The sequence below is a fragment of the Nuphar pumila genome, chromosome 3 (assembly GCF_984573655.1).
Source record: "Nuphar pumila chromosome 3, dmNupPumi1.hap1.1, whole genome shotgun sequence".
NCBI classification, from domain to species: Eukaryota; Viridiplantae; Streptophyta; class Magnoliopsida; order Nymphaeales; family Nymphaeaceae; genus Nuphar; species Nuphar pumila.
This window is the reverse complement of record NC_143251.1, coordinates 110,054,837-110,081,715: the sequence shown is the minus strand read 5'-3', so window position 1 is coordinate 110,081,715 and position 26,879 is coordinate 110,054,837. Positions and strand designations below refer to the sequence as shown.

At 38.8% G+C, this 26,879-nt stretch overlaps 2 protein-coding genes across 4 annotated transcripts; one reads left to right on the top strand and one right to left on the bottom strand.

Moving 5' to 3' along the window:
• Positions 1 to 6,729: 6,729 nt before the first annotated feature.
• On the top strand, positions 6,730 to 8,876 carry LOC149843271 (photosystem I reaction center subunit XI, chloroplastic-like). Its single transcript, XM_089999691.1, has 2 exons — positions 6,730 to 6,972; positions 8,264 to 8,876. The coding sequence occupies exons 1-2, from the start codon at positions 6,799 to 6,801 to the stop codon at positions 8,750 to 8,752; spliced, it is 663 nt and encodes a 220-aa protein (XP_089855817.1). The 5' UTR covers positions 6,730 to 6,798; the 3' UTR covers positions 8,753 to 8,876.
• Positions 8,877 to 14,482: 5,606 nt separating this feature from the next.
• Positions 14,483 to 23,629, bottom strand: LOC149843270 (eukaryotic translation initiation factor 3 subunit H-like). 3 transcript variants are annotated; one of them, XR_016430858.1, is made up of 14 exons: positions 23,512 to 23,626; positions 23,286 to 23,365; positions 21,404 to 21,520; positions 20,573 to 20,676; positions 20,080 to 20,146; positions 19,284 to 19,417; positions 19,099 to 19,147; positions 18,841 to 18,912; positions 18,652 to 18,753; positions 18,480 to 18,547; positions 17,714 to 17,866; positions 15,436 to 15,505; positions 14,777 to 14,832; positions 14,656 to 14,736 (listed from the first exon to the last, which is right to left on the bottom strand). XR_016430858.1 is itself a non-coding variant. In XM_089999689.1 (13 exons), the coding sequence occupies exons 1-12, from the start codon at positions 23,519 to 23,521 to the stop codon at positions 15,448 to 15,450; spliced, it is 1,014 nt and encodes a 337-aa protein (XP_089855815.1). In that variant the 5' UTR covers positions 23,522 to 23,629; the 3' UTR covers positions 14,483 to 14,832; positions 15,436 to 15,447. The 3 variants fall into 3 exon arrangements, 2 of the variants coding, with proteins under 2 accessions (XP_089855815.1, XP_089855816.1); XM_089999689.1 differs by having other exon boundaries at positions 14,483 to 14,832; positions 23,512 to 23,629; XM_089999690.1 differs by lacking the exon at positions 14,777 to 14,832 and having other exon boundaries at positions 14,526 to 14,736.
• Between the last annotated feature and the right edge of the window lie 3,250 nt (positions 23,630 to 26,879).

Here is a 26,879-nt window from a genome sequence, read left to right as displayed (position 1 = left end):
TATGCACCACAAGGATAGTGGTGAGCCCTTTTTACATTGGATTTTTAGCATGTTTGAGAATCTAATAAGACGGTTATGGCTGGGTAACGGCTACCCAAGGAAGAATAAATATCTCAGCCTCTACTTCTTCAGGATACACTCAGAGCTCTCGATAATCACATCAAAAATCCCTCCTAAAGTAGGATGTTAATCTCAACTCTTCTCACTTCTTCTATAACCTTCACTATGCACATCACGGTTCTATTTCTAACATGTTTAAGGTAATGTTGAAATAAAATTCACTATATAAATCTCATATGATTCCAAATCACATGAGATGCAACCAAGATGCAACCAAACCATCTCTTATTATCTTCAATCTTAAGCCATACGGATCTATTTTCAAACAGGCTGGGGCTTGGATGGGATGCAGGAAATTTCCAAAACCAAACATGTTGATTGAATGGGATCGGAGATTGCGTGTGAAATTATGTACCAATTGATTCTATATCCGAATGAAAAGCAAAGTCTAACTCCTGTCACAAACATCAAATAATTTGGATTTGTTCAAATAATTTGGATTTGTTCCTATCCCCAAATCTGCATTGCCTATGCTAAAGCATGTGTGTGCGCCTGCATGGTTGGTGTCCCCTAAGGGTATGTTTGATTATTTGTCCAGGGTTGGACAAAATGAATAAAAAAAATGAAACAGAAAAGCATGTGTGTGCTTCTGTTCCCAAATCTCATGAGACTTTTTGAGTGAATCTCAACTTTCTAAATCTCATGTTTGAGGTTACGTGTGTTAAAAAAAATTATGTTTTGTTTGATCTTGTTACAGATCTAGTGTGGCCAATGGGTCTCACATGGAATCCAATAACCCACTTGAGTAGTGGGTCATTGAGATATGCACCACCATGATAGTGGTAGGCCCTCTTTACATTGAATTCTCAACATGTTTAGAAATCCAATGAGACGGTTATGGCTGGGTAACGGCTACCCAGGGAAGGATAAATATCCCAGCCCTTGCTTATGCAGAATACACTCAGAGCTCTCGATAATCACATCAAGGATGCCCCCTAAAGCAGATCGTTAATCTCAACCCTTCTCACTTCTTCTCTAGCCTTCACTACGTACACCATGATTCTATTTCTAACAGTAGTATCTTAGCCATGATTTTTTAGTGTGCATGATCCCAACGTTTGAATGTTTCTTCTCTATTGGATGGGTCCTACGACCAGGCCCTTGCTGCTGAAAAATGGCAATTGCGGTAGCCTCCTAAAACCACCCACAAAAATGCAGAACGAAAGACAGAGAGAGAGAGAGAGATGAACAAGGACAAGAGTAGACGTAGAGGGTTTGTCGAGGAGGGAGGCAGGGCGGGGTGGCGCATGACAGTGAGGGCGTACGATTTGTGCAAGGCCTCGTTAGGGTTGCCCTTTTGCACGGCAGACTCGACCTTCCACTGCCTCGACTACGATGACAAGGTCCATAAGGCAAACCGACTGGCATCCCGCCATGAGCGAGTTTAGATGTGTGAGGTCTGCGAGAAATCCCTCACCAATGTCACCTGCTAGGCTGACGCGGTTGTGCTCTGTGTTGCTTGCAACAATGACATTCACTTGGTCAACCTGCTCACCCAACGCCATGAGCGTATGTTGGTGGTACCTTTCTTCAAACCCGGTGAGCTTCGCTTTGGCTATATTGTCTTCTTCGTCTTTCTTGCTTCCTCCTCTAAGGGCTCCCTGTAGGAACTCTGACTCCTTCATTAGAGGACGTTCAAAATCCTAATTGTGTCTCAAAAAGATCACCGCGATGATCCTACATCATTTGAAGAAGGTTCCAGAACGTCCCATGGCTCGATCATCGAATTCGGCCCCAGAGGAAACAGGGGAGCTGGAGAGCATGAAATTTGAGGAGCTGAGGCCGTCGAAGGCCTCAGAGGTGAGGGCTTCGGTATCAGAATCTGAAGAGGGATGCTCTGTTGCCAACCTCAGCCTCAGGCTAGCCCTGCCAGATGTAGGGGAGATGCTGAAAAAAGCAAATGCTCAATGGGAATTCTGCGTGTAGCAGGGCCGATGGTGACACAAGATGCATGGTGAATGACTCTGGCTCGTCGGTAGAGTGAGGGAATGGGTTCGTGAGCCAGAGGAAAGAGTTGGAGGGTGAATGCGACCTAAAAAGCATAGGGAACTCTAGAGAGGATGCAATAAATGACGAAATCGAAGAGGTTTTCGACATTATCGATGACCGCAGTGGGGCTTCGGCCGGTTGACCGCTGAGAGGTGGTGGATCATGTCGAAGGAACTCTGGCAGAATGCGATCCTGTTGAACCAGCTCGCAATCGAGAAGATCTGCATCGATCAGACATTAATCTCATTGAAGAAACCCTGGAAAATCAGAAGACCGCCAGTGCAGAAGGGGCTTCTGCCTGCATGAGGGTTCTCGTAGATCAAGACATCGACTCAGCACCTTGAGATGTGTAGAGGAGCATTTTTGTGGTTTCCCAAGCTGATCTCTCTCCTTGAATTCCACTGTAGATCGATGTGGGTAGGGTCGATGAGTCATGGCGGCATGGGGCGATTGTCGACAAGGCAGAAGGAGGCTTTGTTGTCGGTTGAGCCCATCGATGGTGCCAGAACCACAGTGGCGGTTATTGAAAACCATGACAGTGGTTGTACCAGAACCCATGATGGCGGTTGTCGGAACTCATGGCGAAGGCGACGGCCGTCGCCTCTGTCCCCCACCCCTTTTTTTCGTTCCTCTCTGGTTTCCCCTTTTCTTAAAAGGGGGAACCCTAAGAGCCTTTTTACAAAAAGAGTAATAAAAAAAAGGGAAAAGAAAGGACTTTAGGGTTTCTCAAAAAATCGTGAACCCCTTATCAATTTTTTTTTGTTTCAATCTTTTCTTTTCTGCATAATTCTCTTTTTTGAACCCTATATTTTACATAACAAGGGCTACTATTTCTAAAAATTCAAGAAAAGGCCCTCTTCGTGAATATTATCAGAAACAGAACTTTTATTTTTGTTGTGTTTATAATAGTTGTTGGACTTTTTGAAAATTTTAGAAAGCCTCCTGAGTTCTTCTATTTAACTAAAAAAATGCTCTGGTTTATGGATTTTACCCAGAACTAGTTTGACTTTTTTGATTTTGCAGAAAAATGCTTTTGGTTAGCGGAATACCTCATAGAGTGTTATCTAAACAGGTTTGAATCTAGTCGGTACAAGTAGTTTCATAAAGACCTGATTGGATCTAGGAAAACGGTTTGGAACCTGAAATTCTTTTTTGTGATTGCATTTTTTTTATGCTTGATGTTATGTTTATGTTTTAAATCATATCATATCTGGATCCTATATGGTTTGTATTGATCTAATTTTATTTAGATAAAGTATATTTGTAAGATCTATTAAATATAATGTTTGGGTCAAGATTGGATCTTATCAGTATTAGATCAGATGTTTGGATCTAGTTAAGTGTCATAGATCTAGTTTGATCCAATAAAACATATTAGATCTGGTTGAACATATACGGATCTGAATAGATCAATTTGATTGAGTATAGATCCAGTTGAATTAGTTTTGGATCCAGACAATGTTATTGGGTTTTGTTGAACTTGTATGGATCTAGATCCAAGTTTGTAATTGATCCATATAAGTCTAATTACCATATGGAATCTAGATCTAGATTTGATCCAAGTTTGTGATTAATCCATATAAGTCTAATTACCATATGGAATATGGATATATATTTGATTCAAGATTTATGATTGGATCCGAATGAGTGTTATGTCCGGATATAAGATATGGATCTAGATTTGATCCATAGACAAATATATATATATATATATATATATATATTATCAGATATATTGTATGGATCTATATTTGATCTAAGTTTTATGTTGAATCTAGATAGTATTAGCCTAGATATTTGGACTTAATAATGACATATATTTTGTATGGGTGCGGGATTGATTGGTTAAATCCAGATAAGTAGAATATTGGATGTGTAATATAGATCCATTTGCATTTGAAATATATGGTTTTGGATACGAATTTGGATTATGGTCAAATCCTGAGTGATCTATGGTTTTATTTAAGCTTGTATGGAGATGCATTTTAATATAGATTGTGTTGGACTTGATAGATAACATCTCAAGTCAGTTTTGGATATGCACTCTTATAAATTCAATAAATTTGGATATATATATATATATATTAGTGGATCCAGTAAAGGATTTGAACTTAAAAGTTCAAACTTGTAGTTTGATTAAAGCCTTGGAATTGACTTATCATGTGACATATCCAAATGATAACTCTCAATTGGATATGGATCTGGTGCATATCTAAATTAGATTTAGATATTTATGATTTACTTCATGATGAAAAATTTACCCAATCTGTGAGTATCCTCATGATGATGATATATCATGAATGAAAAGTCCAGCTAGTATATACAAAACTTCATGATGTTATGGCTTAATGCAAATATTGCTTAAATGCAATGCATTAGAAAAGTGAGAGCTGAATTATAATTTTGCACATGCATGTAAGGATATTTATATGATGATAAATAAATCATTATAAATAATGTTTCTTATAGTATGCTTGTATAAATGCATAAAATGATATTTTGTTTTCATGCATGAAATGCTAAATGGTATTAGTCAGTCACATTTATGACTATTTGGATATGGTTATACTGATTTGAAATGATCAGAAGGTAATTAATATGTGATAATGCAAATGGAAAGTGAGTATAAACTGTTATAAAAATTTGAAAAGTATAAGTATTTGCTATGTTGGCAAATCATGGATCTATGAATTAATAAATTATATAGTACTCTACTAGTGTGCATGCCTATAATATAGTCATGCAAGAGCCACAAGAACCCCATGACTATGTATGACCCACATTATGATGTATTCATTTTTTATCTATGAATTGCATGACTTAGTATGCAATATGGTGAATACTTTAAATAAACTGATGCACAAAATAAAGGTTATGATAAAATCTATGACATGATAGAAAAACAACTCAGTTTGTAAATAGCCTCAACTCAGTTTGTGAATAGCCTCATGATAGAAATATATCATGAAAAAAAAATCTAACTAGCGTATGTAAAATCTTATAATGTCATTAGTGCAGTTATGATACAATGCGGGTGTTTGCCCCATTTGGCCAAGTGAGAGATGTTGGATCTTGGTATGAATTTAGTGTGGTCAATGGGTCTCACATGTAATTCAATGACCCACTTAAGTAGTGGGTCATTGAGATATGCACCACAAGGATAGTGGTGAGCCCTTTTTACATTGGATTTTTAGCATGTTTGAGAATCTAATAAGACGGTTATGGCTGGGTAACGGCTACCCAAGGAAGAATAAATATCTCAGCCTCTACTTCTTCAGGATACACTCAGAGCTCTCGATAATCACATCAAAAATCCCTCCTAAAGTAGGATGTTAATCTCAACTCTTCTCACTTCTTCTATAACCTTCACTATGCACATCACGGTTCTATTTCTAACATGTTTAAGGTAATGTTGATATAAAATTCACTATATTAATCTCATATGATTCCAAATCACATGAGATGCAACCAAGATGCAACCAAACCATCTCTTATTATCTTCAATCTTAAGCCATACGGATCTATTTTCAAACAGGCTGGGGCTTGGATGGGATGCAGGAAATTTCCAAAACCAAACATGTTGATTGAATGGGATCGGAGATCGCGTGTGAAATTATGTACCAATTGATTCTATATCCGAATGAAAAGCAAAGTCTAACTCCTGTCACAAACATCAAATAATTTGGATTTGTTCATATATGAACCAATTGTATCCATTTTACTTTTGCCTTCATTAACTAGTTGGAGTGCTTGCCCATAAGTCAGGCAACAGTTTATTCTTTTTTGGGAGGTACCCTTAACGGTCACAAGAAGTTTCAACGAGTCATTTTTGGACTTGAGCTAAGTAGACTCGAGCCAAGTTTGATCTTGGACCAACCCCATTTGCAGGTAGGGCTGGTAAACGAGCTTCAAGTGTTCAAGCTTGGCTCATTATTGTAGCCAGCCAAGCCTAGTTCATCTGGATTGTTTATAAAAAAAAAAAAATTACATTGTTTTAGAGCTAAAAGAAATAAGATTACAAAAAAAAATACAAGTATATCTAAAACATATATCTTACTACTTAACGTACGAGTCAAGCCAAGCCGAGTACCTATCATTTATATTCAGCTCACTGAGGTTATTTTACAAGTTTGAGAGAGCTCTTTACGAGCCGAACATGAGCCAAGCCACGAGCGGCTTGACTTGTTTCCTATCCCTATGCACTGTAGGTGTAGTCATCTACGGCCTTATAAAAAAAGGAGATACATCGTTGTTGAGTTTGTAAAATAAGCCCTGTTCGTTCCCACCAGTAAAAGTCATGAAAGATCTGCCCCCGCGATCTCGTTCATGATCCATCCCAGATGCTAAAATCATAATTCCAAAACTACCCTTGCAGTGTACAGCTGGCCGCGCGACATGGTAGCGATCGATTTCCGAAGATCCAAGATCGTTAATCCTAAGACCCCCACGTTGCAAACCCGAGATAGCTTATGGTCCTAGACTCAAAGTCAAAGGATAATTCTGTAATTTAGTAGTAAAGATAAGATAAGAGTTCTTTGGCTAGCCATCCATCCAATGGGAAGGTGCCATCTTGACACCTCATCCATTGTCATTCATTTTCTCCTTCAAAAATTTTATCCCAAATTTTCTTTTATTCTTCCCATTTCTCTTCTCCTCCACATTATCGAGAGAGAGAGGGAGAAGTGAATAATGGCGTCGTCGGTAGCATCAGCTCCGGCCATCGTCGGCCAACTCAAGGGGAGGAGGAGCCCAATCACCACCAGGGGGATCCTTCCTCTCAGGGGCATTTCTGGAATTCCACTCAGAGTCTTGCCCTCCAAGAGGACGTCGTCCTTCACCATCAGAGCCATCCAGACGGACAAGGTAAGGCGGAAACAAGCCTTCCTCCTTTAACTCTTTCTTCATAAAATGACGAAAAGCCACCTGGGTTTCTGAAATTCCCCTGATCCGCTTTGGTGGTGGTGGTGGTGGTGGTGGTTAACGCAAGTCTGCAATTCTTTACAAACCGTGAATTTTCCGCAGAAAATATCGAAAATATCCCCGTGTTTTTGGCGATATATTGAAACGTTAACTATCTTTTTTTTCTAGCGAAAGGCAATTAAACTAGTAAAACTTGACTAGGAAAACAAATGCAAATTTTAAAACGATACAGTAAGAATTTTTGTTATATGTGAAGGGAATTAGTAGACTGTATGTGGGCTGACTCGAGCTAAGCAAAGCAATGAGAGTTGTCTCCAGCTCGCTAGGTCCGAGTCAAACATGGTCCCTCCAAAAGGTTGCTACTCGTTTGACCCGGATCCAGCCTTCTCCAAGTATCAAAATTGACTGCAGATGAGACGGCCTGGTCCCACCTGACTTGACCAAGGTGGGTCGAAGTCAATAGGACTAGAATAGGTTTATCAAAAAAGTTGGCCCAGTCAAATTCAATCATTTGTGGATTCAAGCCAACTTATCGGGTTTGGTTCAGATACTAACCGACTGACCGACCAATTTGGCAAAGCATTCTAGATCCTATTAACCTAAACCCATTTGATTCTGTTTTACAGTTTTACATCTCTATACGAATCTATATCCAGATCCAACAAATTTGTGGATAGAACGCCCGAGAGAAAGCTGGGGATTAGTCCGACCCCTACCAGTTATACAACCATACCATTGGGATTCGAACTTGCAACGTCACTAACTGCTCCTGCGAGCCCCCGTTGGGTTTGGTGATAAATAACAAAGCCATTTAATGGAACACATGTAAAAGCTAAAACCCCTTAAAATAATTTTTCAATGTAAAAATGATAAAAGAAATATTATTTTACTGGGTATTGTCCGGGTCTGGTTCTTTTAATCCTTATAGGATTCAGGTATGGTTTCTCTTATGGTGAGTCCTATTAGACCTGAGTCTAAACCCGGTACCATCATCTCAAATTAGGTTTGGGTCTGGTTTTATCTGGATCCAAAAGCAAATCCAACCCGTTGACACACCTTGTTCTCCGGGTAAATGTGATAAGTTGGGATATTCTGTCATGAAGATCCCGGATTATCTCATTTTCTAAGTGACTGCATCTAAACAACCCCTTAAAATCTTCGAAATTAACCAAAAACATGTAGACCCAGTTGGGGCTTTCCCTTTAACAGGTTCATACTGTTCCATTGGTTGCAGCCATACCAAGTGATAGAGCCACTCAATGGTGATCCCTTCATTGGAAGCCTAGAGACCCCCATTACTTCCAGCCCACTGATAGCCTGGTACCTCTCCAACCTGCCCGCGTACCGGACCTCGGTGAGCCCACTTCTCCGGGGCATCGAGGTGGGCTTAGCCCATGGCTACCTACTAGTCGGACCCTTTGTCATGACTGGTCCATTGAGGAACACTCCCTATCATGGAGCTGCAGGGTCCTTAGCTGCTGGTGGGCTGGTTGCAATTCTCAGCATCTGCTTGACCATCTATGGCGTAGCATCATTCAAAGAAGGTGAGCCGTCGACTGCCCCGGCCCTTACGCTGACGGGAAGGAAGAAGGAAGCTGATAAACTACAGACTGCAGATGGCTGGGCTGCCTTCTCTGGTGGGTTCTTCTTTGGGGGAATCTCTGGTGTCATCTGGGCCTACTTTCTTCTCTATGTCCTTGACCTTCCCTACTACATCAAGTGAAGTGCTACACTGTTTTATATTCTGTGGGGGTGTTTTTTTTTTTTTTGCTATCTCATGTGCTTAAGGTGATGTACTCTGTTGGAAGTGTATATTAGTTTATTAATGAAACTCTTTTGGTGCTTCATCCTGCAAACTTCATTATTGGGAGACCCCTAGTCTTTCTGGCTTGGAACACTTCCAATTCAATTTCTCCTTGAGTCCACTTTCCCAGCTCATTACTTGCTTCAATTGGGAAAATATTGTAGAATCATGAAGTGAGAAGATTTAAGTTTTTAGAGTCAGGTAGCTCATTACTTGCTTCAATTGCCGAATCATGAAGCGAGAAGATTTAAGTTTTTAGGAGTCAGGTGTGATCATACCAGCACTAATGCACAGGAACCCATCAGAATTCAATTCACCATGCTTGGACGAGAATAATACTGGGATGGGTGACCTTATGCACTCTTTTTTTAATTGAACTCCTTTCTTTAGTTTTCTTTTCTTTCACTTTTTTTTTTTGTCATTCTTCTCAAAAAAAAAAAAATCTTAATTAGCAAAAGCTGGCAAAACAGCCTGTGCCGATCTATATCCTATTGAGATAAGTTGGGATGTTCTATCACAGAGTATAATGCAATTTCCCACTTTATCCCATGTATCTGAATTAGTTGGTGCATAAAAACACTCCTTTTATAAGGGTTAGATCTGAGGTAGGTTCATGCTTGACCTCGTAACCATGTTCCGGGACTAAAGAACCTCTCCAAAATAATGTGCTGTTCAAACCCACACCTGGTCCAGTTTCTACATATAGAATCCTATTAAATCTTGTTCAGGTTAAAGAGCTCTATAATTGGCTCTGGACCTAGAACAATCCGATTCTAACCCAATTCTGGCAACAGAATCATCTAGGGAGGCAAACTGTTCGGATTTCAGATCAGAAAATACATTGGAGAGTCGATCTGATAGGATCCAAGACAACCAAAATTTGCAAAAAAAAACATCCTGAATCCAACCCGTTTTCAACCCTCAATTATCACAACATGAAAAAAACTGTGAGTGCCTTTTTTTCATTATCACCTCATGAGAATGAAACAGTGGGCTTAAAGGTGCTAAGTGGGGTAGGTGGGATTCATCAATCCCCATCTCCAGATCTAGGGATGTCAATGGGTCCAATGTAACCCGACATCCGACCCAAATCCAAATACAATTAGTCGTTCTCGGTAGCCAAATCTGGATCTGATTAAAAATTGGACTGGGGTTCGGTATCGAGTTTTATATTAAAACCCGACCCAAATCCGATTAAAATCTGAATCAGACTAAAACCTGAAACCTATTAATTTCAGGTTTTAAGCTACTCGGATCTGGATTCAGTTTTAACTTTTTCCATCCTAATCCGATTAGGTCATGTCAAATTCTGTTTTATCTTTTTCCATCCGAATCTGACCCATTGACATCCCTATCCAGATCCCAAATAGAGTTGTGTGGTTGCAAATAAGGTTGTAAACAGTTTGGATTCAGATCAGATATTGACTGAATCCAAATCCACTTAGTTGGATTCGGTATCAAGTATTGCATTTGAATCTAAATCTGAATCTTGGAAACTTTCTGAATCTGACTAAAATCTGAATTCCGAATACATATAAATATCAGATCTTAAGTAAACCAGATCTGGATTTGGTTTTAGCTGATCCCATCCAACATTGTGTCCAAATTTGAATCCAATTGTGCTAGATGCCTAGATCTAATTAGGTCAGACCCAGTAATGGCTAAATCTGACCCAATCTTCTCCACGCATCGAAGTTTGACTGCAGAGACTCAGCCCACTCCTACCTGACTCGCCATAGGTGAGTCAAAGTCAATAGGACTAGGCTAGACTTTGCAAATATGTGGGTTTCATATAAAAAATGTGGGCGCCACCATGTCTTTCCTACAGGGGCATCTGTTTCAGCGCCTGTGGGAAAGAGGTTCATTTTCATACGAAAATGGGCTTTTTCTCATGACTTGGGTTGAAACAAACACGCCCCAAGTCTCCAGCACAATTTGGCTTGTCTAGAGTTCAAATGGCTTGAAACAAACAATGTATTTTCTTGTACATTCCACTTGAGCATGGCCAAATAGGTCTAGAGTTCAAATAGCATTACTTCCAGCTTTAAAGAACATAGTTTTTTAAATGATCCAACTTGAGTTCGGCCCGTTTAGCCCGAGCTCAGCTCGGCTCATGGCAAAAACAAGTTGAGCTTGAACACCTCATGTTGAGTTCGTTTGGCTCGTTTATCAGCCCTACACAAGGGATCCCTGAACAGAAACTCATAGGTCTGTTCTCCCTTGATGCATTTAGGCTATGTTTGGAAGTCTTGTATTGAGATGGAAATACCATTTCCATGTGTTGACAATATGTGGTGTTGAGGATGGAGTTGCCCAAAATATCCCCTGATTAATAGTTTGGAAACTTGGTTCTAGGGCTGCCAACTCCATTCCCAATGCAGTATTTTGGCACTACCATTGCTCCCAAACAGCAAAGAGCATGAGAGAACTGGTGGAAACCACAACACACATCAGATTCAAAGTTCCCAAACAGAGTGTTAATAAACTCGTTTATTAGGAATTGCTCTTTTCCTCGAGTGACTTTTTTAAATCTAAAATTTTGAAAAAATACTATTTAAGGGCCAACCTTTTGTTACTAATTTCAAATATGGGCCACACGTTTCTAAAGTTTCAAATATGGTCCAAACTTTTGCTGAAACCGTCAAACAAGGACCTTATGTCAAATAAACGTGAGTCCTTTTTTGTTTCTTGAAAATTGAAAAGTGTTCACTCATCCTCAATTAGGGATGGCAGTGGACCGGGGGAAAGCGGGGCCCCGCCCCGCCTCGCCCCGTTTGGACTGGGGATGAAGGGTATGAAACATGGATGGAGGCGGGGACGAAGGTTAAAATCCATCCCCGTCCAGGGGTGGAGGTGGGGATGGACGTGCACTTTTCCCCGCCCCGCCCCAACCCCACCCCGACCACTTTTCCCCGCAATATCCCCGCCCCGCCCCGCCCCGCCTCATCCCCGTTTGAACCGGGGATGGAGGACATGAAACGGGGATGAAGGCGGGGGTAGAGGATAAAATCCATCCCCGCCGGGGATGGAGGCGGGGGTGGAGGATAAAATCTTGAGGCGGGGCGGGGGTGGAGACCTTGTCCCCCGCCCCGCCCCACTGCCATCCCTATCCTCAATACAAGAAGTAAACAGTTTAAACCTTAATGGTGAAGGCTACTATTGTAATTTGACTTATCAATGTTAACTTGAGTTAAAGGACAACAATAAATACAAACTCCAAAAGTTTGGCCCATATTTGAAATTTCAGAAATGTCTAGCTCATATTTGGAATTAAGGGTAAAAGGTTCGCCTATAAATGAATTTCCCTAAAATTTATTTATGCAGTGCACCCTAAGGGTATGTTTGATGGCTTGTCCAGGGTTGGACGAAATGAACAAAAAGAACGGAACAGAGCATTGGTTCTATTCGTTCTATAACAATTGTTTTAAGTCCAACATTTGTTTGAACCGTACTCAAATGCTATGTTCCAATTGTCCGTTGTTTGATGACAATGTGCAAACAACTTGGACAGTCAAGAATAATGGGTCAATGGTGGTTTGTTTTTTGGGAGGGGCTTAGAAAGAAAAGGGTCGATGGTGGTCGGCGATAGGTGGTGGTCGGTGATGGTGGTGGCCACAGATAGAGGGCACAGAGATGGCTCGAGAGAGAGAGAGAGAGAGAGGGGAAATCGGGAGCTTGTGATTGAGGTGGTTGACGATGGTGGTGGTGTGAGATAGAAGGCATAGAGAGGGGGGAGGCCTCAAAGAGCAACTGGGTGTCGAGGAGGTTGTCTGGCGATGAGAGCTTGTGGCGATCGACAATTGAGGTCATTGGATCTCTGGAGGGTTCAGCCTCATCACAATCGAGGTCACTGCTGCTCTCCAGCAACAGAACATCTCTGCCGCTCTTTCGGTGGTGGCAGAAAGAGAGAGAGATTGTGTCCATCAGGCATGTCGTGGGTGGTTTGGAGGCGACGGGTGGTGGGCAATGATGGTTGTAGGTGGTTGCTTGTCGAAAAAACGAACATGAGTGTTGTGGAGGAGGGTGAGGCAGCGTGGGATGGGGTAGAGAGAGAGAGAGAGAGAGAGAGAGAGAGTTCGACTACAAGAGCATGGTAGCATGGTGGTGGAGGTCGGGGAAAGGGTAGCAAGGAGGCCGATGGTGGTGAAGGTGGAAATGGGAAAGAAAGGAGGCCACAATTTTTTTCGTTTGACCTCCTCCCTTTTGGGGACGGAGGTGGTGGTACCGCCGCCCGCCGCTCCAGTGGAGCCCTTGCACACACACACACACACAGAGAGAGAGAGAGAGAGACGGATCGACGAGCGATGTCTTCTCGCCATCGTGGGAGTTGCGGGAGGGGCTTTGCACCGGCGAGATTGGTTGGGTGGTGGTGTTGAGAGAGAGAGTGCCCCTCTGCCTTGCTCAATCGATGGAGAGAAGCATCGACGGGCACGGCTATCGATGCACTTTTTTTACGTTCTTTCAATTTTGTTCTTTTTGTAACAGGGGAGGGGTGGAGCAAAAATTACACATCAAAATGGACGTGGCAGACAGGCAGAATGTTGTCCACCGCGTCCATCGTTTGTTAAAAATCGTTGTTCCCAACATGATTTTCGCCTGAATCACGCTGGGAGCGACACATCAAACTTACCCTAAAGGTGCTTTTGATTATGCGTTGCGCAGAAAAAAATCACCCTCATTTTCTTCGTCCTTTCTCTCTCTTTAGAATTAGGGTTTTTCAATTTAGGGTTTCGAATTAAGACTTTTTGAATAAGGACTTTTTAAAATTATGGTTTTAATTAAATATAAAAAATAAAAAATTTCTTTTATTAGGGTTTTGAATCAAAATATTTTAATTAAAGCTTTTTTATATTTAATTTGATTAGGTCTTTTTTTTATTAGGAGTTTTTATATTTATTTTTATGATTTATTTATAATTTCTTTGATTTTATAGCTTATTTTTCTTGTAGCTTAAGTGTTTTTTGTTTATTTATAGTTTACTTATAGTTTATTTGCAATTTATTATATTACAGTTTAGGGTTTATTGATGTTTTATTTTTTGTAGTTTAATTATTTTCAAATAAAAATATGATTTCCTAGAAAAACAATTTTTACAGAGCAGAATGTGTCCTATCTGATCTATTCTAGTACTCTGTTTAATCATGGACAAGCAATCAAATACACCCACGGGCAGCAAAAGAGAGAGAGAGAGAGAGAGAGAGAGAGAGAGAGAGAGAGAGAGAGAGCTTGCAGAAGTCTTGACATTGTTTTCACCAAGTAGCCCATAAAGGCTCCATACACCTGGCAAAGTGGGTCAGCTTAAGGCGTCAAGTTAAAGGACTTTCAAGGCTGCACCTTCATTGCTTTAAGGGCCGAAGCAATGGGGAGACTTTCCTGGTGCGCAGGTGGGTGATGGGGACTAAGAGAGAACAAGAACAGGACACGGTAAATACGCATCTCTTAGGCCAGCAATTTCCTAGCACATCCCAAAAACTCGGCAGTTTTCCAGAGAGAGAGAGGCAACAAGTAGTAGGAGATAAAATGTGATCTAAGGTGAGAAGGTCCGCTCAACAAGCCACACAGAGTTCCATTGCCACTGGGGAGAGGTCAAGATAACAAAGAAGAAAAATTTGCAGTTAACCCATTCAGGATCTACCTTGTCAGACATCATCCAAAATTTCATTATTAGCATTAACAAATATGTAGCAACTTGTAATCACCTCCGAAATACAAATTTTTTATTAAATAACAAGAGCATGTCCGATCATCATCCATGCTTAAAGAGTCCCATGGAGCATAACATCATCGAGAACAAATTTTCCAGGCAAAAACGCCACGTTCAAACAATTTAAAGAGCATCTAAAGCAGTTGCAGTAAACCAGATCATGACACCATAGTTAAAGAGCATCTCAGCAGAGGAATCCCTGGCACAAATGGATCCTGATTTAATCGTGACCAAGAGCAGGAAAACTCATCTTAATCTACCAGAAAGAAGGCATACTCTGGAAAAATGGTTTCATCTGCAAACCAAAGCCAAAAGATGCTGCACTTTCAATCTCATACGAAGGTCGACCAATATAAGTGTGCAAAATCCTGGCCATGCTGGTTATTTGTATCACATCATGTTTTTATATGATTCTGGTTATTTGCCATATTATCTGATAAAGTTCAGAAACTATAATTTTACTAATTAATGCAATTACACCTGTGACCGGCATTGCAAATTACACCATTATCTCACCATGTCATAAACATCATTCTGAAGAAAATTGCAGCGAGGGAAAATCTCATGATATTTTGAAATTTTTGGTTTTTCTTGGGGAAAACTCAGTAAAACATAGGCATATAAAACATATAAAAAGTGTAAAGAAAAATATACATAATATAAAAAATACCATAAAAGCTGTTTTTATCATGTTGGTATATGTGAAATTTTCGAAATAGGCAATATTTTGAAAAGATTGAGTTTTGTTATTATATCAGCCTTTCACATTTCACAATATCCTGATATTTTCGAAATCAGTGATATTTGTGACAATAGTTCTCTCAGCATCTACTGGGTTCTCTTCAGCCTTAAGAACTGTCAGCACTAACAATTAAAAATGGTATAGACCAAGATTTACCTGAATCAAGGATTACTTTTCATGCAATGCATCCATCAAATACAGTCTGTTGAAACTTTGTCCTGCAACCCTGCAAAGATTAATCACAGATTTTCTTTGTAATCAGAACCCTGGGCGAAAATAGACAACCACTAACATAGATCCTCGTGAGTCATGGTTGTTTGCAACAACAAATTTATAGACAAACTTTAATGCATGAACCAAACACACACTTTTAATGATTAGCTATCATTCTCAGATTCTAACGTACCAAGGGCTACAGAACACCAGGATCTTTGGACACCTAGCAAACTTGGCCTCGTGCTCATTGCCAGAACCATGGAGAGTGGTTTGCCAATGTTTAGAGAAACCATTAATATGTAAGCAAGTCCACACACACACACACACACACACACACACACACATATATATATATATATATATATATATATATATATATATATATATATATATATATATATATATATATATATATTACTACATGCTAGCCACCATCGTGCAGAATGAGGAGTATCCCATTATATCATGCAACTTCTGAGTAACAAATATATTATATTATTGAACTATAGATATCTGATGCATGCTTAAACTAACTTTTGTTAACAGCAACGTCCAAGGCAGATTTACATTTGTTGCACCAATTACTGTCTTGTACCAACAGATACTATACATCGAAAGTAGATCTAGGAACTTCAAATCACTACAGGAGCTTAAAAGAAGTCCTTACCGACATTGCAATCTGTATGAACTGCATGTAGCAACAGCAAAGTGGTCAAGGGTTAGGAAATATAATGAAGGTTTCATATCTCTCTCATAACATAGTATATCATCTTACAGTACCAGAGATGCTATAATGAAAGTTGACCAGTCATTGACCTTATGAAGTATGAACTGACACTGCCATTTCTTAAGTACTAGGATTGCAATATCACTACTTCCCAAGCTTATCACTCATGTCACAAGAGCATACACCATTTAGGATCCCATCTCTAAGGGGCACAACATGACACGCTATGTCACATGGGTGCGGGTGTGACACGGGTGCGGCGCAATTTCAAAAATTTTGAACACGGGGACTCGGCTATATATATTTTTAAAAAGTGCACAGTCACAGTGCACATTCACAGACTGTGCTGTGTGCACAGTCTGTGGCACAGCACAGTTATATATATATATATATATATATATAACATTTTTTTTAGTTTTTTGCCCTAAAAATGGATGAATATAGACTCGGTCAACGTTGACCAAGTCCAAAACGTGGACGGACTCAGCCCCAGTGCGCTGACCGAGTCCGACTCTTCGTTGACCGTGTCCGAAGCCGCACCCGTGTCGGGGCGTGTCGACGTGGGTGCGTCGACCCCCTAGCCGAGTCCGTGTGACATAGATGACACGTAACACATTGAGCAAACATATTTTTGAATAGCTTTAATAACATTAATGAATAGATTTTTATATATTAAAATATAAAAAATTTTAATCAATTATATAATTGAAAAATATGCCTTGAGGTCCTTTGAAAAAAACATTTAATTTGCATCTCATACTCATATAGAGTCCCCGTGTGTGTCCATATCTTTGTGACATAGCTCATCTCAAAAAGAGGAATCCAAAAATAGCATTCCTTATATCTAGTTGATGTGCATATTTCATAAAAAAGAAAAGAAGAATTAGCATCAACGAGAGATAAAAACTGATCGCCTAAGATGAACTAAGTAAACATCTCCCCACTGCCAGGGGGTAGCAAAGTAAACAAGTCCTATTCATGCTTTGTTATAGTTTTTATATAAAGAGCAAGACAGTATAAAGACATATCCCAAACAAGTTATTGACAAGAATCACAAGCTTCCAATGATTGTCCTTCCAATATTCTTCAATTTTTTTCTTGCAAATCAATCATCAGTACACTGAACATTATAGGGGTATATCACAGTTTCCCAGCCCGCAGAAAAGGAATTTCAACTAGTCAACTATAATACTGCGACAAATTCAAAAAAGAACTTCGTGCATAAGTATTCCTGTATTGCTCAATATATAGGCAGTATTCTTTTACTTTTGGACAAAATTTATAAAAAAAAAATACTATTCCTTTAACACTATGGATATCCACATATATAATAAAAAAATTATGAACTTAAGAATAAGTGTTCCTTCTCTCAAATATGTACTTCAAAGTAAGAAAAATAGAAATAAAATAAATAAGCAACCCAAGCAATGATAAAGGAATAAAAACATTAATAAGAGAAAGAAAATTAAGAATAGCTAGTCTTCAACATACCCATTTATTTGATTACAGTAGCTAGAAATTTGATTTGTTATGAGAAAACTATCAAGACGTGAAGGTTCAGGAAGAGGCTTGAAGATCGGATTTGAAGGGTCTTCCTCTGGCAATGGCTCCTCTCCAGCAGCTTTGCGTGCCATATTCTCAGCCCTGTAAAAACAAGAGAAGATACAACCATATAAACAAAATGCAAATGAACTAGGACAAATGCACAACAAGATCATGCTATTGCATGCAAAATATTCTTGAATCAAATGAAATGAACAACGAAAGGTAGAAACCAAACTATAATCCAAGTTTAATTGGGAGAAAACAAAAATTGTGACCTTCTAAATATCTAAGAATAGATAATGAGGCAATAGGATTGACAAGTTGAGAAAGGATGGCAAAACACATTCTTGTAACAGAAAAACATAAGCCACAAATGCATTTGTTTAATTGGCCAGAACATGGCGCATTGAAGTAACAGGTTAAGGAAAAAAAACAGAGTCCAGACTCAACTTCTTCCAAACATGAGGAATGCCAACTTGACTTTAAGGACAGAATCTAGTTTTAAACAGGGGAAAAGAAAGCTGAGTCCCAGATTGGAAGAACAAACTTTCAATGGGAAACAACATGCACATACAAGCAGCCAATGTACATTCATGGTTAGACATTGTCTCTTGAAAACAGCCATTGAATTTTGAACACCAAAAAGAAAAAAACACATGTAACCTTTACATTAACTGATCCTACTAAATTACTGAACAGTGTCTGTGTTTACCTTCTTTTCTGTAGCCATGTCTGCTGCTGGGCTTGTTGACGTGAAAGGTTGCGATAGTAAAATTGGAACTAAAGTGGAAAAAAAGAAAAAGGAGTCAGGCATGCTTGCCTCTGCATGTAAAAGAAATTGCAGAAAAAGCCAAAAAAATAAAAATAAAAACAAAAATTCTTACTTTCTGCTGTTCCATGGAGAGATCATCCATGCATTCAATCAAAAATTCCAAGTTCCTTTCCATGAATGGGCGTGTAGACAAAGAAAGACGATCATAATCACACTGCCATAAAACCAAAACAATTAACTTTACCAACGCAAGAGCAGGGACTGGGAAGAAAACATTCAAGATACAGTACAAGTTTAAGACCTGAGTGACAGGTGTATCAGGTTCTAGATCTGACATAAAAGCACTTATGAGTGCAGAATTTGAAACCTTGATCTGTATACAAATGCAGAATCAATATACAAGCTTAATTAGGTAAAAAAATTTATGTGCTCTGATAATGTTCTAATGCTCTGAGAAGCAAAAGAATATTGTTTTATAATTATAGGCACAAAGGATATTTATATATTAAAATCACTTGAAACGGCTATTAAAAATAATGAAGAGGGATGACACACATACAGGTATTTCTTCAAAGATATCCACCCATGACAAGTTTTTCTCCCTTAGCCTACAAAAATGGAAACAACATCCATGAGATGAGTAACAAACGAAAAAACAATACGTAAATGAATGCATATTTACATATTACTCACTAAACATATACATATATGTTTGATTAAAAAAAGAAAAGAAAATGAACGTACTTCTCGCCAGTAAAATTGTTATTGCGGTGTAGATCCATAAATGAATCTGTAAGCTTCAAGGCCTTGAGGGCCAGCACACCTTGACTAGATCTTGAAGGGTCATAAATAATGCAGACACATCTTCTGATGTTCTCCTGTAAAGGGGAAAATGGAACCATGCACCATTCAGAGAAATGGCAACAGTTTGAACAAGATTAAGATGATTCCATGATGCCACCTACATATATTGCAATATACTTGCTTCACGGGTAAATGTGAAGATTTTTTAAATCACATGAAATGAGCAATCTCTATATTGTATCAGCATGGGGATTCAGATATGCAAATCCCCGTATTTATAAAAATAGATAAAACAGTTGCTCTGCTTTCTAGAACCTAAATTCATAGTCTAATAATAGCCCATAAAAATGTGTGTACTTGGGTCATTGGGACACCAAATCAAAGGCTCTAATGCTCAAGAATATGACCTATGGTAACTCATATTGAGAGGAGAACAGTTCCACATTATAATACTTCTCTCCATGGTGCACCTTAAACAAACTCTTGCACTTCAACAAGTTTTCTATGTGTTAGACAGACAAGTATGATTGGATCAGGAAATAACTCTTGATCGTTGCCAGTTCACCCTTGCAATTGAGAACAAACCTATGGTTGCAAGAAACAAACACATGCTCAAGGATAAACAGCAATTGAAAATTTGTACCAGAATAAAAGAATGGAAACCAGATAAAAGACTTGATGCCAGAGAGAAATCAAATCATCTATACATGTAGTGAAACAGATGAATCACATTTACCTGGTAATTCATGAAAGTTTCAATCAATTCTACAGTTTGATAAGAACCCATGTAGGTTGACTGGTACCTGGTGAATGTTCAGAAGGTGAAATCACCACATATGAAAATCAATGCCATTACAACAAAGCATCAACTTTTAACTAGTAAATATATTAAGAAATTTATGGTCGAACAATGATGTCATGAAAGGATCAGTGGAAGAAAAAGTTGCAAGAATCAACAGCAAAAATACAGTTTTGACTGACATGCAGAAAAAGTAATAATGATATCTCCAAGTCATGCACCACACACACACACATGCAGGCACAAGAAAATGCACACACGGATGTGCACACATACATGCACGTGCATGCACATGCGCACACACAGCCAATAAAGAAAAAAAGACTAAAAATTCATTGCATTAAAGCTGTTAAATTTTTTTAATAATCAAAGCTGCTAACACTTAACAATACTGAGAGAGAGAGAGAGTAAATGTAAAAGAGATTTATACCATCCAACAGTATTGTTGTCAACATTGACCTCTCTCAAGCATCTCATCATCTCAAGCTGATAATTAGCCCCATCTGCTTCAATTTCCTCGTCTTCTTTCCGAATCTAAGAAACAAAATAATCCAAAATAAGGAGCATCAGGGTGAGTTTGGATACTTTGGAGGAGAATACTCATGAAAAAGTGAATTCTCAATCCAAGGAAATATCAAGAAAGAGAAATTTTAATCTCTAAGATTTCCACTGTTTGTAAAACTTGCATGCACTATTCTCAATCCACACACACACACACACACACAGATGTGGTTGGGGAAGAGAGGTGGAAGAGGAGGAAGAGAGGAGAGGAGGAGAAGATGAGAGGAGGTGGAGGAGGCAGAGGAGGAGGTGATGGAGGAGACGAGGTGGAGGAGCGGAGGATGAGGGGGAAGAGAGAAGGAGGAAGAGGAGGCAAAGGACGTGGAAAAGGAGGAGAAAGAGAGGACGAGGAGAGGAGAGGAGAAGAGAGGAGGTAGACGAGAAGGGGGAGGAATAGGAGTGGAGAGGAGAGGAGCACGGACCTACGATCTGCTGAATTATGAGTTACAGAAATTAGAATTCCCACCTCTACAGGTGGGAATTCTAAACAGAGAATTTGAAGGTATGAGAATTCTAATTACCATAACTCATAGTGGATCCAAACACAAGAATCCAATTTGGTAGGCAAATTGAATTCTCATTCCCTCAAAATCCATTGAATCCAAACGTACCTTAAATGTAAACATCAGTCTGTGACTCTGTTTACTAAAATGAAATTTCCCACTGCTATTTTAAGACCAAGTAAAACAGAATCGCATACCGGGAAGGGGAAACAGTTGGTAACTTCAAGAACACTACCAACATCCAAACCAAGAAGTTGCCCAGTAACCAGAGCTGGCATAAACTCCTTACAGTGCTTAATTATCTTCAAAATGACCTGCATCACATCAAAAGAATAATAGGTCCACAAAAGAACACCAAAGAACAATCTATCACAACTGTCTTACTAGAAAAAAGACCCAGCAATATTGAAATAAATAAAAGTTAAATTACAAGAAGCTACAACATCACTACAGTGTATTGTCAGCTTGAAGCAACAAAGCAATGAAAAGCACATGAAAGATAACATCAACACGGTACAGATGCACCATCCAGTCTGAAGAATATCAACTAATACCAATAAGAAGAAAAATCTAAACAAAACACTAAACAGAATCTTTTCTTGAGAAAGAAAGGCACGAAAAAGACAAGCACAAAACATCATTGTGCTAGCACTGGAAATGCTTCTGAAAGAAAGGTACCCCGCGGTTTGGACATTGAAATTCCAAAGAGAGGTCATTCTGTTGACCCAAGTATTATACATCTAAAGAATTTGATGATATTATCAATTAACAAAAAACCGCATAAATATGCCATCTTTTCCAGAAAACAGCTCGATTTGTGTTTTATGGATAACCAACAGCAAGCCACACAAAAGGATGTTCCCCAAAATCAACAGCAGTGGCATCAACTCAATGACATGAAAATCAAAATCATTGATTCATTTATGGGGTGTTTGGATCAGAGTTACCGGAAGCTTCTTAGGTAGGTGGGAAGAACATTTCCTAGAAAATCGCTTTGAAAGCGCGATAATCGTCACTTCCAAAACTTTACTTACAGGAATCTCAATTCTTTCCATGCTTGGTTCACGCTTCCCTACAAGCTTCCTATATGCTTCACTTGTGTTTATTTTCATGTTTTTCATGTGCTTCCTCTCAGGATTTCACTCACTTCTCATGTGCTTTATCTAAATTGCTAACCATCATTGTTAGATTTTACCAAAAAATTGAATTCTTACACTAAAAAAATCATGAAATATAAGAATAGTCATTTTTATTTTAGTTTTTATTTGCTTCCTGTTTGGTTTCCATTCAGTTCCCATATTGCTTCCTTGTGTATTCCTGTTTGGCTCTTAAATTGATTTATTGCTTCTCGCTTCTTATAAATTTTAAAATGTCTCCTTTCTCGCTTCTGCTTCCCTTATTGTTTGCGGCTTCCGCTTCCTAGTCTGGCAACCTTGGTTTGGATGTCTTAACTTTCCTGCAAGTTGAATGAACTAATATAATGTATCGTGCAATACAATGCAATATCCCACCCTATCCCACTTTACTGAAGGAATGAGTTTCTGCCCTAGGGTACTTGCAGCTGTTGTATCACAGGATTATACAGCTCAATGGTCATAAAAAATCGATAACCATCCCCAAGTTGACGAAAAGCATCATTAAGCAACATCCTCTAACAAGTAACAACTATCCATCAAGCACACATTGCTAACAAGAGGATGATCTTCTTAAGGTGTTTTAAAACGTTTCCCAATAACCATGGCGAATCTTACACATATTTCCATCTGCACAAAGAACCAACTTCAAAATGTGCACAAGAAATCGAATTGAAGTTGTTTATCTGCTATAAGAATCCATGATATCGTAAAATTCAGCAACAACATGCCCATGTGTGTGTGTGTGTGTGTGTGTGTGTGTGTTCTTGTTCTAAAATAGCCATGAGAACCACAACCCTAAGGGCATTTTCCCCTAGGGAAAACACTGACACCACAAACACTACAGTTTAAAAATACCCAAAACCTCAAAAGGAAAAGAAAATGTATTTTTACAAACGAAACTGATGATTATGGCAAAAATCACGAGATGGGTGTCGAAAATCACCAAACCCTCGATCTGCACCATTCTCAGAGGCGAGGAGACCTCCTCCGAAGCCGCTACTTGGACGAAAGACCGCACCATAGCTGACACCAACAGCACCCAACAACATGATTTCCCACAAAATCAGAGTATGACCAAGTAAGGAATGAATATCTCTCGATTCTCTATGTCTCCACCACGGAGAGAGAGAGAGAGGAACTACGTGGGAGAAAAGAGAAAAAAGACTCACTGTTCGCCATGATCTGCAACAGAGAGAGAGAGAGAGAGAGAGAGAGAGAGAGAGAGAGAAGTTTCCAACGTTCAGGGTGTGCAGCTCCTCCACCTCCACCTGACCTACAAGCGAAGCGTTTCCCGTTTTGTGCTTTAGGACTCCTTTTGGGCTTTTATTTCCTCCGGGCAGTAAATGGATCGGACATGGTCGGATATTTGATCCGAATCCGATATATTACTTTTAGATATGGATCCTTTAAGTAAAATCTAAATGTGCATTCAAATCAGATTCGGATCTGTTCATCAGATTACTTTCCAATTCGGACCAGTATTTTAAATCAGATCTAGAGTTTGAATCAAAATATGACCCAATTTGCATTTTTTACATGTTTTTGTTCTATATTTTTAGAATCCAATATTACCACGTGTATTTGAGATTCTGATTCAACCTTACCTCCTTGGATCTGGTTTGGATTTAGATTCAGATTCAGATTCAGATTTGGATCTAATGCTTACAATTCAGATTCAGGTTCGAATATGACATGATCCTGTCCAAACCCGACCCGTTCGCACCCCTACCTACAACCTAGGGATATCAATGGATCCAATCTATGACAGATATCCGACCAATTGATACCCGTTTAACCAGATTTTCTAACTCGGGCTACAATACCTATAGTACCAAACAAGCTGAATATTGAAGTATTCAAGCTTATTTCATTCTTGTAACAAGTTTGAGCGGAGCCTATTTCAAGCTTAAAAAAAGCCCGAGCAAAAAGAGTCAATCTCCAATTAACTTATTTAAAAAAAAAGAATATTGTTTTAGATTTATAATTAAGATTATAAAATAGTAAATCTCCAAGTGATAATATTTTATCTCTAAACCTATCCCTTGCAAACCAAATACTTCAATCATAGGGTTATGTATATTGATTACTACTTAACATGCTTTGTAACGCCCCAAAAATCTCGGACTTGTAACTTTTATGAAAATTTTGAAAGCCTTGAAATCATTCGTTTACGAGAGTTTTAAATAGTAATTTAGCGGAAAATGATATTTTTGAAACAAGTCAACGGACTTTGAACGCATTACTTGTGAAACCTTTATGTAAACTTACAGAAATATCCTCAGAAGCGAAATGTTAGGAAAAGAGTCATCTTGATACCATCACGTCATCGTGTCATCGCCTGTCTCGTGAACCTAAACATCACCTGTACTCATAAAATGGGTCAGTTTCATGAAAAATTGGTAGGTGTACAAACAAGACAATAAAGAACAAAATTAAGCAATGCATGTTATTTAAGCAATTTTAATAAGTAATAAGATATAACCAGTATGAGTAATTGATTACACAGGCAAATAAGCAGTTAACTATCACAAGATATAAGTAGTTAATTAACACGGATAAACAATTAATTAACACTAGAGGCTCAATCAGAAGTATTGTGAATAAAGCTAACATATGCATCAAATGTATTCATGATACGCAACTCAACAAGTTAGCGTGAACAAATCCAGATTCGACAAGTAATGTGAACATAATAACTTTGTTTCGATATTAGCTGGCATGTGGGTACGCACAAGACACGTCACGTAGAAACAACTGAGACTAATCTGAGGGTTTATTATGTTATATATTTTAGATACCCCGGATAGCTAGCTGAGTCTGCTCCTAAGGGGACAACCAGTGACCGAGAGAGAATTCTCTAAAGGCATTTATAGCAAAGGATGCATCCAACTTTTACAGAAGTCTATGAGATCTACCTCCTAGGATAATTTTCAGTAGTCTCGTCCCCTAACTCCGATGACTGGGGACACCGAGTCATTTGTCCGAGGGGTGGTTGTTAACAACCTGTCCATCAAAAATTTTGTATCATTCCATCCTCTCTCTTGGCGGAAAACAACAGGTCTAATGAGTGCTTCAAATTTTATTTAACTGAAGACTCATTCTGTATGCTCTGGTCTTTTTTACTCACTCGAGCATCTTGCCTATGAAGGTGAAGCATCAATAATGTACCATTACACGTTTGAAGTAACCACAGACCTCTTATCCTACTCATCGTAGTATGCAATGTACCTGTCTAAAAGTACAACCACGATGAGAGAGGTATGTGTTTCTAAAAAAAAACTCTAGCTTAAATGCGTTGTGAAATAAATGATGTAATCATTTTAATTTATATTTAACATGCTCTGGTCTTTTAAACTAACATGAGCACCCTGTTGGTGAAGGCAAAACATCAACAACATGTCATTGCACATTCGAGGTAACCACAAACTTCTCATCCTACTCATCGTAGTATGCAACGTACCTATCTAAAAGTATAACCACGATGAGAGGGGTATGAGTTTCTCAAAGAAAACCCCAGCTCTATGTAACGAATATTTAGTTTGACTTGACATACTCTGATCTTCCAAACCGACTTGAGCATCTTGCCTATGGAGGCGAACATCATCTTTATGTGATTCCAATATTGTGTCATTTGCATGCTTCGAGGTTACCACAACCTTTCATCCAATCATCGTAGTACTAACACGTCGTACCTATCTAAAAGTATGGCTACAATGAGAAGGGTATTGGTTTTTCAAAAGAAACCCCAACTCCATTGTTTCGTAAAAGAAGTGATGCAACAAAAATTTAGTTTTGACAAGATCAAGTCTTTTAAACCCCTTAAACAACATCGTGCAAATTGCACATTACGAGATCGCCACAGATCTCTTATCCAATTTATCGCATTATCAACATGTTGCACATGTCTTGCGATACTGTTTATGATACAAGTTTTTTGAATGTGGATCTCTGTATTTTATCATTCTCAAGTCATTATTTTTTGCCTTCACTATTTCTAACAGACTCTTTGTCCTAAATAATCTTAACTTATTTCTATTTCTCAAGGCCTTGTGCGGCCAATTGTCTCTTGTTGTGACTTTGCTTAAGGTGTCATTCTTTCTTAGAATGACCCATCTTTCCACATTAGACACAAACATATCTTTATATCAAGATCTAAAATCAATAAAGATCTGATTCTCTAATATGAGCTAAGTATATAATCATGCTACAATAGAAAAGCCAAATTTATAGATTCATGACTAGCTATCTCAATCAATCTCAGTAGATCATTACAACTCACCATAACTCTCCATTTAATAAAAATTTACAAGATCTACATCGGATCACCTGGTCTGGGAAATGTACAACCTCACAAGGAGTTACCGTCCTAGATAGTCTACCTGGTCTTGCACAATACACTTCCTTACAGGATTATACCATCTTTGTGGCTATCCACTCTTGAACATCGTACTTCCTCAAAGAGATTTACCGCTCTAGCTGGATTACATGATCTTGATCATACATACCCTCATAGAGAATCCTTTGGGGACAAATCCTC

What these genes read in the sequence shown, in the direction of transcription:
- LOC149843271 (XM_089999691.1), top strand. Translation starts at nt 6,799, where the DNA reads ATGGCGTCGTCGGTAGCATCAGCTCCGGCCATCGTCGGCCAACTCAAG. An exon ending in GAGCCATCCAGACGGACAAG is followed by an intron (nt 6,973 to 8,263) that starts GTAAGGCGGAAA and finishes CATTGGTTGCAG; the next exon opens with CCATACCAAGTGATAGAGCC.
- LOC149843270 (XM_089999689.1), bottom strand. An exon ending in CTGATACACCTGTCACTCAG is followed by an intron (nt 18,754 to 18,840) that starts GTCTTAAACTTG and finishes GTTTTATGGCAG; the next exon opens with TGTGATTATGATCGTCTTTC. An exon ending in TCTCCATGGAACAGCAGAAA is followed by an intron (nt 18,548 to 18,651) that starts GTAAGAATTTTT and finishes TTTCCACTTTAG; the next exon opens with TTCCAATTTTACTATCGCAA.